Genomic DNA, 12,247 nt, shown 5'->3' on the forward strand with positions numbered 1-12,247 from the left:
ATCCTTTTAATAAATGTATAGCAAGTGTTGAAGAACTAATACAATCTGACTGTTTTGGGTGACCTGGTAGATGAGGTTGCATTTTACAATTTGAAAATGACTGGCCAAAACTCTTAACTAGAAATCTGACATCAGATTTCATAAATGAGATCAGCCTGTAACTAGGATAATCTGATGACTCTTTACCAGGCATAAAAAGCAAACAGTTGACTGCAGAGTTTATGTTAGCGTGGAGGTGTGATTTCGCTATAAATTTTGTTTACTAACATCATAAAACAAAGTATATGACATGGGGGTGTATATCAAGCAACAAGGCAATTCACTGCCAAACTGTTTAAACAAAGAATAGAAGACCTTTCCCTATTGTCTCCTTAGAAGCAAGTTTTTTGAGCTGTTACAAATATTTAAGAAACTGCAATATGCCAGACAGAGGGTTGATTATCCAGGACACTATAGGCTCATCCATCTGCATATCTCTGAGATTACTCCTTAATAGGGATGGTTGGAAGGTACTGAAGGCACTGGAAAAAAAAAATCAAAAAACACACACAGTGCTCCAGCTTTGTCCTAGTGAGAATAGGCCTTGTGGTCCAGATAATTGCATCCTTCAATCCAATTTTTGCCCAAAATGGAAACTGCAGTAAGCCCAGGTGATCTACCACAAGAAGACTCACACAAAACACAATCAGCCTCTCAAAGGTCTTCAGTTTCTTATTAACCTAAGTCAGAAAAACTCAGGTGGTGCAGTGGTACTGCTACTGCTTTGCAGTGCGTTGCTCATGGGTTCACATCCTGGGTCCTCCCTGCATGGAGAGCACTTTTGAGTAGTGAGAAAAGTGCTATATAAATGTAAAGAATTATTATCATTATTATTATTAAAAAACAACTTCAGCTGCCTTAACATGCAGATATCATATCTTGTAGTAATAATGTGCTATTAAAGGATGTGCCACAATGATTTCACTAAAACTTTTCATGATCATTGTTTATATTCAATTACTTATATTAAAAGTTTAGGTTCACATAATATCTAAAATAATGACCACCTTGAAGTGATAAATTTTTTAAGCATGACTATTGTATTATTGTGATTAATTACCCTCTGTTTCACATATTAATTTTCTTTAAGAAGTTGAATCTTAAAACTAAAGTAAAAAAGATGTTTTTATACTTACCATCTCCGGACCCTTCAACTAACATGTTTTCTGGACCAGATTTCTCTTCTTTGCCCTTTACATCACAGGCTTGTAGCTGCAGTGGAAGCATATTTCCTTTTAAAGGAAAATAAATTTAAAAGAAACAAATGTAAACTACAGATATATAGTAGTATCATTAAATTATATATCAACTCACTCTAGAAAACTAAGAAATAATTACAAATACATAAGCAAGTTGAAGATTTAGTACAATTACCACTACTCTAATAAAAACTTTTCAATTGTTGTAGATTTAAAATAGGAAATCAAGACAAATCACATTTAGCCTTTAACAAAACCTTGCAACCAATCACATAAAACTGAAATGGATAATATTTAGGAAAAATAATATGAAAAAAGAAACATTCAATGTGTTGGTTATAATCATACTGAAAATAACATACAAAGATAATTTGCCTTCACCTGACAAACTGAAATGACAACATCGGATTCTGATTACTACAGTAAAATATCCACAGGGAGCTAAATAAAAGCTCTATGGTGGTCTTACAAAAAGGTACTTTGAGAGGTCTGACTCAGAAGATATGTATAAGAATTTCAAATACATTATATTTAAAATGGTACATGGAGGGGGCCACTGTTAGGAGGTAAAGGAAATATGGCACTACCAGGATATGGTAAAGATCAGGATGTTCTCTAAAACTAATGACCAGGCAAGGAGAAAGGTCATCAATGAAACATACTAGAATGACAAAAGCAACTTAAAAAAATGCAGAAATGTATGGCATTAACTGGTCATTTCCTTTCATTTTGCATGCCATGTTCATTTTTTAAAAATGTGATCTATGGTTTAAAATGGCAAGACAAAGTCATTTCTCTAAATATTCTGGGAAAATAACTATTTGAGCAAAGACATCCCATGTCATCACCAAAAAAAAACAAAGTACTTGTTGTTAAGCATAAGTGGCACCATCACTGAATGACTGTCCTCTTCAGCAGGAATAAATACTCCTGATACAATAAGAGTGGAAAATTAATAGGTCCCAGTGTAAATATATCTCTTAGTATTTCCTCAATGATCATGAGACTGTGTTGGGACACACAGCAAACCTTCTTGCAACAGCACATATGGATATGCCATCCTGGAGAGGCTTGACTATTTGTGCAACCAGAATCGGCTGCAGGTACCGCCTCACACTACTAGTAGTGACAAGGACACTAGCAAAACACAAAACTAGAGGAGAAACAGTCAGGAACTATAACAAGAGAGCAACTGTTTGTGGCCACCACTTATAAAACCATTCCCTTTATCAGGTTTGTCTTGCTACTGCCTCTACGGTGCACATGTTGTCACTTTCATTTGCACCAAAACTAGGTGAAAGTTCATTCACAATTCCTTATGCTTCCTAATTGGACAGATAGATATTCCTGAAGCTTAACTAACTTGGTGTTAAGACTGTGAGGATTAGATCCCTTAATGTGTGTGTATATATATATATATATTATATATATATATACACACACACACACACACACACACGTAGTGACAGAGGGTGGGTGTTCACACAGCATTTGCAGTGACAGAGCAAGCTGAATATGAGCGCGTAAAGCATGTGAAATAGAAAGCAATTTACTGTGCAATAATAGTGACAGTTCTTCAGGAGCGGATTGTAACAGCATGACAGATTCTGGCTCAAGTGTTAGTGAAGCATACCAAGGTGATGATTTTGCTTTGAATGTGCTCAGTAGCTTTCTAAGCTGCTGTTCGCTGGATCTCCAGGACTCAAGAGAGAAGTATTAGATACAGAAAATCCCTTACAAAATCTCAGTCTGTTCATAAATGACACACATCAGCTGTAATTCTGACTGAGCCCAAGATACAGTATGTACACAGCAACTATTAAAAAGCAGCACACACTAAGCCAAATTCTAGGCTTCATGAGTCTGACATCCATTATGATGAGATGCCGCATTTCTTTGCGCTTCTTATATAGCAATATGCAATTCAAACGCCTGAAGTTAGAATGAAGTCGGAATGTGCTGGTCAACAAAACCTTTACGGTATCGACAGAAAAATCACAAGTGAGTAACATTTCAGTTTATTTCTCAGGTGTCTGCATTTTGTTTAATTAATAATTCACCTGCCACTATGAACAGGAGAAATCCTTTTTGAAAATAAAACAGCATTGATACAGAGACTGACAGTCAACATACAAGATCACCATATTGTTGCAGACTAATCACTTTTGCTTTAAAAAGGTCGTTTAACAACGAAGCGATACAAACCTTGTACAATTCCTGAGTTGGCAATGTCTCTACCGAACTACAGGCAGGTAGGTGAAGAGAGTCTGCCAACTGGTGAAAAACTAAACATACTAATGTGTTTTTGTTTTTATTCGGTGTTTATTCATTAATCTTTTTTATTTTACATTCACAGCTCAAAATACCCAATATTGTGAAAATAATCCAGTAGCAGAATTATGTTTTAAAATATTTGTCCCCCTTTCTACAATTTTCCTCTCTCTCTCAAAATGGATAGTTGAAATATGATATTCTTTTAGTTCTTAACATCAGCCACATCATACATATTGCATACCAGGGATTTGTCCTGCCTTGAATCCAAAGCTGCTGGGAGAGGCTCCAGGATTCCTGCTCTGGATAGGTGGGTTTAGAAAATGTATACATTGTTCCTAATTTCAGATGCTGTCTCTGCCATTTTGTGGCTGTCCATACTCATATTAACCAGTCTTACTCTGCTCATTAAGGGTTTACTGTTTTATGCATGGGCTATTCAAGTCTCACTGCCGCTACCTTTGACATTATATGCTTGTTTTTCTTTGTTTCTCTCAGTAGATCCAGGAGGGGTATGCACACTGATTCAAGCCTAAGACCCTGTTCTTCCTAAGCCCCCATGATTTTCATGATCACACATTTCAGAACACAGTAGAATCTATTTTTTATTTTTGACTAGACAAAGAGCCCGTTTCGACAACGTAAGATGAAACGGGCACGTGTTTGTGTCAGCAGTGTATGAAGAACAAATGATAAGTAACGAAGAAGTTGTTTTGTAATGATTGTAGTCCTTTTTACTCATTACTGTACAGGCTTGTACTGTTAGTTGATGAATTTTCCAGGCCTATAGTATAATATTGAATGATGAATGTTCCACTACAATATGGAATAGTAATAAGTATAAGCACCACAAACCTGATATAGGTGTATTGAATGAATGCATAATTGAATCAGAATGCGTAATTAGGCCTCGAACTGTAGTCGAAATCGCCTTTCAGGCCTCTAGAGCTTTAATCGAAGTCGCCTTTCTCTTTGAATTTTTGCGGCCGTAAATCCACCACCTGCCGCGATGTTGGGGTTGGATGTCGGTCTCATAAGGTTTTTCGGTCAGCTGCGCAGAAGGCTCCTGCGCTTTCGGCTTCGGACGTGCGCAGAAGGCAACTGCGCATTTGGCTTCGGACGGACGTGAGTGAGTAGGCAGGCGAATTATGTATTAAGATTTTTGATATCTTTTCAAGCTTGCAGGTGGCAAAATTCTGTCTATAAATTTTATGTGCCTGAGATGGAATCAGAGATTAATATGGCTTGCTAGAAAATAAAGCTCAATATGGGAGATTTTTGATTGCTATATTGAAGGCATTCATTGTAAGCACATCGTCTTGGAGTACGATACGTTGTGCGGTGTAGACATTTAGGGAAAAAAACCCTCAAACTTTAAAATTCACCTAAATTTCATTACAAATTGTCCCATTCTAAGCAACAGAAGATGAAAAGTGCAAACAGTCCATGCACATTTGTTCAGCACAAATTACATATTTCTAAAATTTTATAAAATTGTTCATATTCAGTACCAGATTTTGATTATGCTTGTTTTTATCAGACAAAAACAAAACCAGATAGTAAACCATGTAATGAACCATGTAATGCAGCAAGTTTCCACTAACCTTAAACTCATATTATATCCAAACTTGTTGAGAGTACAGTTCTGTCTGATTGTGACACAAAATTAAACTCCATAGTAGCTCTTTAACCACACCATAACTGCTAAATCTAAAACTGAAATTATCATATATAACAATAAAATATAAATGTCTTTAAGAAAATATAAACTTAATTAAAACTAAAAATACACAAAGGAAAGCTAAAACTAAACTGAATTTCCAAGTAAGATCAGAAAAATATAGAAATAAAAACTAATATAAAAAGGCAAAGCTATAATAAGCTTGCTACATATACTCACATTTCATATTATTCCTACTGATTATCTGTTTCAATCAAAAGAATATACTGTTCTGTAAAATCATATTTTGCAATAACCATCAACAAATGCCATGTCACTAGCAAAAAAATCAGGAATTGATCTACACTTCATGAATGTTTTACTTATGGACAATTGTGTTGAACATGCTCAAGAGTAAGCAGCTCCAGTGACCTAAGAATTATTTTAGTTTAATTACTTTTATTACTTATTTTGACTGATGCTTTTATTCAAGGCAACTTACAACATTTGAGACAATTGTTTATATGGTTATTTTTCTAATTGGAACACAGCTAGGTGAAGCGACACACAGTGTCTGTAACAATATTTGAACCTACAACCTAAGGGTCTAAAGTACAAAGCCTTAAGAGCACTGCACCACACTGCCTGCCAATAATATTAGAGCTTAAACCTCTTAAACCTACATATTTTGTATACAGAAAATCAGTAAGTTACATAGTACTTAGTTCAGTTAAGACAGCTAGTTATTACATTACTGTAAAAAGCTTACTTTTATTAATATTGTTAGCTACAGAAAGTAATCATTCAGTTCAAAAATAAACAAATACTTAAAAAAAAATACTCAAATCCACAAGCAGTGGTCGTGAGAAAGAAATTACTCAAAAACTGGAACAATTTTTTTTTTTTTTTTATCCCAAAGCAGAGCTATATGTTGGGATTTGTTTATTTATAAAATAAAAAAAAAACAAACAAAAAAAACATATTCCTCATGATTGATACTTAAAGCAGGTGCAGTACTGCAAACATCCATTACTAATTGAAAGGGGAACATGTACACAACATGAAGAACAATCAATATTAGCATGTACTCACCATACTTGAATAGAAGTTTGAGCCTAACCTGGACCATTGACTCAATTAGTGAGGAAGCTTTATACTCTGCGTCAAGGCAGTCACTAATGGCAGAAAGTGCCATTATTACCTTGGCAATACTTCCTCGGGCCAGAGCAAAGGCTAGCAGGGTCAGTTTGGCTTCCGGTGTCACACAGCACCTAAATTAAATGAGAAATGTATTAATATACAGACAAATTGTCTAAAGTACAAAGTTAAATGAGTAGCTTTTAGGTATACCAAACATTTAAAATAGCATCAACATACCGCAGCCATAATATAAGCCAACTCGGTATATAAGTCGACCCCCTTTTCTACCTACTAAATTACATGTATTTGCCGATGACTGGTATATAAGCCAACCCCCTTCTCCAAGCAAAATTTTCTAAATTTTTTTTCAGGTATATTTATCATGTTTATCGGCGAGAATTTGAGACTGCCGACATTTTTGATGGAAACCAGGAAGTGATTGCGAAGAAGTTTGGTAAAATGAGACCTTTGTGTTGAAACTATATACGCAAATTCGGTACATCGGCGGGTGGATTCCCGGAGACTCGTTATAAATTTGATTAACTTAAATACGCAATAAATGTTTATGTATACCATTATTATATTTTTAAAAACATTATTGGTGAATAAAAATATACCTGGTAATACATAAAATTTTTTGTTAAAAAAAAAAAAAGGAGTACACCTATGAAAAAACGTATGAAATATGACAGCACATTTAAGTTGAAAGTTGTAAAGTTCGCTAATGAATCAAATAACAGTGCAGCAGCTCGTCACTTTGGCATCAACGAGAAACAAGTACGAGAATGGAAGAAGGCTGAAACATCTTTAAAAGCCATGCCGAGAACTAAATGCGCCAACCGTGGTCGACCCTGTAAATGGCGGAAACTGGAAGAAGAACTGGTCACTTGAGTTAACGAACATCGTGCATCAGGTTACATCGTCACTTGTGACCTGATACGTCAGCATTCTTTAAAATGGGCTGAGAAGAATAAAGGTGATGCTGTAGACTTCAAGACGTCGAGATCCTGGTGCACTCATTTCATGAATCGCCACAGTCTAGTCCTACGAACAAAAACGAAGATGGCTCAACGGCTTCCTCGAGATTTAGATGATAAAATTACTGCCTTCCAAAGCTTCGTCATTAAGCACCAAAAGAAACATGAATACCCGCTCACAAAGATTGCAAATATGGACGAAACGCCTATGTTTTTTGATGTTGTTAGTAACAAGACAGTTAACCAGAAAGGAGAGAAGACTGTGTTCGTCAAGACAACTGGTCATGAAAAACAGCATTTTACTGTTGTGTTATGTTGCCTTGCTGATGGGACAAAGTTACCACCAATGGTGATCTTCAAAAGAAAAATGTTGCCAAAGAAGGAGAAATTTCCCCGTGGAGTGGTTGTTCATGTTCAAGAGAAAGGGTGGACGGATGAGGATGGCTGTAAAAAGTGGATTAAAGAGGTGTGGAGTCGTCGTCCTGGTGGGATGTTACGTGAACGTGCTCTTCTTGTGTGGGATATGTTTAAGTCACATTTAGCGGACGATGTTAAGGCGGAGTTAAATAAAGTTAACACAGACATAGCAGTTATTCCTGGTGGATTAACTTCCGTACTTCAGCCTTTGGATGTGTGCCTGAACAAACCGTTCAAGGTCTTAATGCACAAAAAGTGGAACACTTGGATGCTGTCTGGGTTGCAGACATTTACCGCTGCTGGTAACATGCGTGCTGCACCTTTGGCAACTGTGTGTGAGTGGACTGTCAAGGCATGGGCTGAGATCAAACCGGAGATTGTGATAAAATCATTCAAAAAGTGTTCCATCATTAATGCCATGGACGGTACGGAAGATGATATGTTATGAGAGGATGATGATGATGTGCCTCTCGCCCAGCTTATCGACGATACCGAGAAGTACAACATGTATGATGATATGATTTGTCCAGAGGACTGGAATGTGTTATTCGGTGGGGAGGATAGCGATGATGAGGAATTCAATGGATTTTAGTGTGTAGTAAGTATTAAATTCATATATATTAGTGTATACGAGTGTTTCAGTGTTTACATAGTGATTGAACCATGACAATTAGTCAGCAATTGTGTATATACCCGCGGTAATTGTGTCTCAAAGACAATATAATTGTTATTCAACTGATGATTAATAATTCATATCAATTAGTTTACTAATTATGTATTGTTATGAAGTTATTTGTGAACAGTATTAAATTGCTCTGTGCTATTGTATAATAATTTACCCGGGATCATTGTAAATAAAATTATAATTATATATTAAATATAAAATCTTATTTTTTTTTTTTATTTCATAATGGATCGAACCTTACTATGCCGAACAGTAACTAATTATTCATCAAATCTTACTAATCCTAATCTTTAAATTCAATTATGATACTCATTCATCTTAATTACTATACGGCAGCGGTAAGAGGATTGGCGATTTCTTCATTCAAGGATTTTTTATAGTGACATTTACAGTCGGTATTTTATTTTAAACTTCCCGATAATTTATTATAAATTTTATTAATAAAATCAACAACTAAAACACTTTTTTGAATAAATTCTTTATTTAATTTAAAGTACCGGCATTCAAAGTTACTTCATCTGAAAGATGGCGCTGTGGTTTCATCATTAATTACTTCCGTATTCATCAGCAAAACCGGCATTGCGCTGGAAATCTTGAATCTGAAACGATACTCGTTGCATAAGCCGACCCCCAAACTCCAAGCCAAAAATCTAGGACGAAATTTTCGGCTTATATTCCGGAATCTACAGTATATGAAATGGCACTGAAAAAATAAAATTAAAATTGAGGAAGAATTCAAAAACTGAACATGATATGTTTTTGTCTTGTATTGTGCAAGAGATGTCTCTCATTCCGTTAATCCATTTTACTCACTACAGCATGAGCGGCTCATGAACTTTTAAGTGGCGGTGCAAGAAAGAAGGAAATGCCCATTGAGGACCTCTCATCCACAGAGGCATCGGGTGATACAAAAACTAACAACACACAAACCCTGCTACACTCTCATTCACTCTCACTCATCAATGCACACAAAACCACATGCCCTTCTTTACACTCACTCAGTCTCATCCACAGCAGCAGAAGAAGAGATGTTCTTTCTCATATCACTTTGTACAGTAGAGGAGAGCAAGACAGTTCTTTCGTGTACTCGTCTGTGTCATCTGAAGTGGCACATATAACTGCTCTGTGTTACTGTTGTTACTTACTCAGCGTGTGTATCTTCTCATGTCTAGATGTAACATACCTGTCATTGTTGTGAAGCAATGCTTGGTTCAAAATCTGGTTGAGGTGAGTTAGAACATATTCCTGTGTATGACTTAGCTATAGCTCCTTGCATGAAGCCAGAGTTGCTCACAAAATAGCATCACTGTACACAGGCATGCTGCATTTAAAGCTACTGAGGCAGTTTGATATGTGAAGCAAGTGATATATAAACATTATTGTACATATAATTGGGTATAGGTTAAACTGTGCGTGCATTTATTTTAGGGACAATGTAAATGGTTAAGAATATTTCACTATATTTCCACTACACGCGATGTTTAGGAACATTAACTTTCACGTAAAATGAGACTCTACTTTGTAATCTTTTGCAGAGAAATATTTTGAATGCTGTGCTCCTTATGCATGTTAGGTCATATAAAAACTCTAAAATTACCCAACAACATGCCACAGAGGCATCTCTGTTATCAACTATAGTCCCTAACACTAGCAACGGATTGCTTTATTAAGCTACACATTTACTCTGGTTTTATTCATTTTAGCTTGGTTGTACATACCAATACATTTTCAATATTAAAGCAAAAATGATAAATCCATTTTCAAAGGCTTCCAGCATTTGTCAGTGTGCTGTGCTATAGATGGGATATTTGTATTGTGGCCACATCCCTATATGCTTGGCAGAATGTTTTCACTTTTTTTTTATTATAGATTGGCTTGAAATATAAAGATTGTTGAAACATTATGTAAAAGCATGCAAAAAAAAAATTTTTTTTTTTTTTTGGGAACTGGCTGATACACATTCATTACAAGAAAAGTACTGCAACAGTAGCAGATCTGAAAATGCTATTGCCACACAATGAACAGCAGAAATGATCAACTTTGCCAGCGTTGTTTCCTTGGCTACAGCTGGTATCTAAGACACAGATGATATGTTAGTTATTTGTATAAAAATGTATCTACTTATCTATTTAATCATTTCTTTTCATGTATTTTTCATTTTATTTCTGTACGTGAAAAACATGTACAACTGGGCTTTGTGGCTGTACCAGCCATGCACGACAAGAATGGAAAACAGAATTTATACTGGACCACAGGACATTAAGCACTTGATGACAGTGTAATCAATAACAGCTTTAAGAGTGAGTCAGGATATGAGGCATAAATATAAAAATGGTGTTGGGGAGTGCAAAATGTGGTCATACACTTGAAAATAAGATGGTAAAGACATTCCATATATTTTGTTTTTAATTTGAATACATTCAATTTAATTCCTTTTCCCTGGTTTTCATTTTTTACAATAATAAGACATATTTAAAACATATTTTATATGGGGGAAAATATACTACTGGATCTCCAATAAAGGGTAGTCTTTAAATCAACTGAGCTGAAATGAAACCAAATGTAATATTTTGAAAGAATGAGAAGTGGAAGGAGGAAAAAGCCAAAATTAAATGCATAATAATATGAGTAAATGTAACTTAAGAACCCCACCCAACCACACCCTCGACCCCAAAAAAAAAAATTACTCTGAAATCCTTAGGAGAAATCCATCCACTTCTTCCAAGATATTTGGAGAAAAGAACTTAGGAAACTCTGCTGACCCCAGGGTAAGTGACAGAGGTGGCATATGCTGGAGCGCCTTCCTAGAAACATTTAAAAAGCAAAGATAATAATGTTTAAATAAATCCTGAATAACAAGTGCAAAAATAAATTATTCTCTTAATGCGAAAGAACACAAGAAGGCAATAGCACGTGGAAGTCTCTCTCTTCTAAAGTCTATGAATCCTTTGTGATTCACAAATACCTTCAGCAACAAATTTGAGAATGTCAGGATAGATTACAGAAAACAACAATAATGGACACAATCCAATATATACAGTACATTATTTATTATTTAATAACATAGTATTTTCACCGGAATCTCAGTGACTACATGGTGTAAAAGTGTACAACTCAAAAAGGGATTGCAAATCCTTTAGGTTTTAGGACACTTGAACATTTTCCTTACTTACCAAATTCTCAGATCTGCTTTGAGGGATCTTGAGACATAATTTCCTGCTTAAACTGCTCCAAATGTCTTAACTAGCTTGCATAAACAGGTCTTGCAACAACACTTCTACAGGGTATAGATTTGAAGTAAGGCTCTGCCATTTCAAAACAGATAAAACTCATCTTGGATTCCAAGTATTTTAGTATGTCTCAGTTTACAACTTCACAAAATGACTGAGTTACAAATCCATAAGCCTAAAAGTACATACTGTGTATGTTTAAACAATGCCAGAGCCATGCTTAAATTAGTATAAAATGTCTTACCAGGTTTTTAGGCATTTTATTTGCTGTTGTAAAAATATTATTTTTAGAGATACCTGCATACTGTTGAGTTACAGCTTAGAAACCAACAGCAATACATTAGGTTTGAAGATACTAAAATGTGGTTCAGGAGAGGTTTTAAATATTGTGTACTGCAGGCATGTCAAACTCACTACCATTGGTGGGCCACTTCGACTGCCATATGTGCGTCAGCGGGCCGTACTGTAACAAATACTATTATACTATTATACAAAGTTACTGTAGCTTTCTTTCCAATACTGAAAACTTTAAAAACTGTAACACTTAAAGTTTAAAGAAAAGCAATTTATTTCCATGCAGTCTCCATACAACAGTGTAGAATTAGAGTCTTAACCTCTTAGCTAGGTCC

The 12,247-nt window shown here is 35.5% G+C and overlaps 1 protein-coding gene across 1 annotated transcript in view; it reads right to left on the minus strand.

Annotated features, from left to right (window-relative positions):
* zzef1 (zinc finger, ZZ-type with EF hand domain 1) overlaps positions 1-12,247 on the minus strand; it is a 281,144-nt gene that overhangs the window by 226,375 nt on the left and 42,522 nt on the right. The window contains exons 7-9 of the mRNA XM_028807021.2: positions 11,076-11,192; positions 6,262-6,440; positions 1,176-1,271 (exon numbers count right to left, since the gene is read on the minus strand). Of these exons, the coding sequence (XP_028662854.1) occupies positions 1,176-1,271; positions 6,262-6,440; positions 11,076-11,192 (392 nt within the window). The remainder of the gene's footprint in view (positions 1-1,175; positions 1,272-6,261; positions 6,441-11,075; positions 11,193-12,247) is intronic.

Source organism: Erpetoichthys calabaricus, chromosome 8 (assembly GCF_900747795.2).
Source record: "Erpetoichthys calabaricus chromosome 8, fErpCal1.3, whole genome shotgun sequence".
Taxonomy (NCBI): Eukaryota; Metazoa; Chordata; class Cladistia; order Polypteriformes; family Polypteridae; genus Erpetoichthys; species Erpetoichthys calabaricus.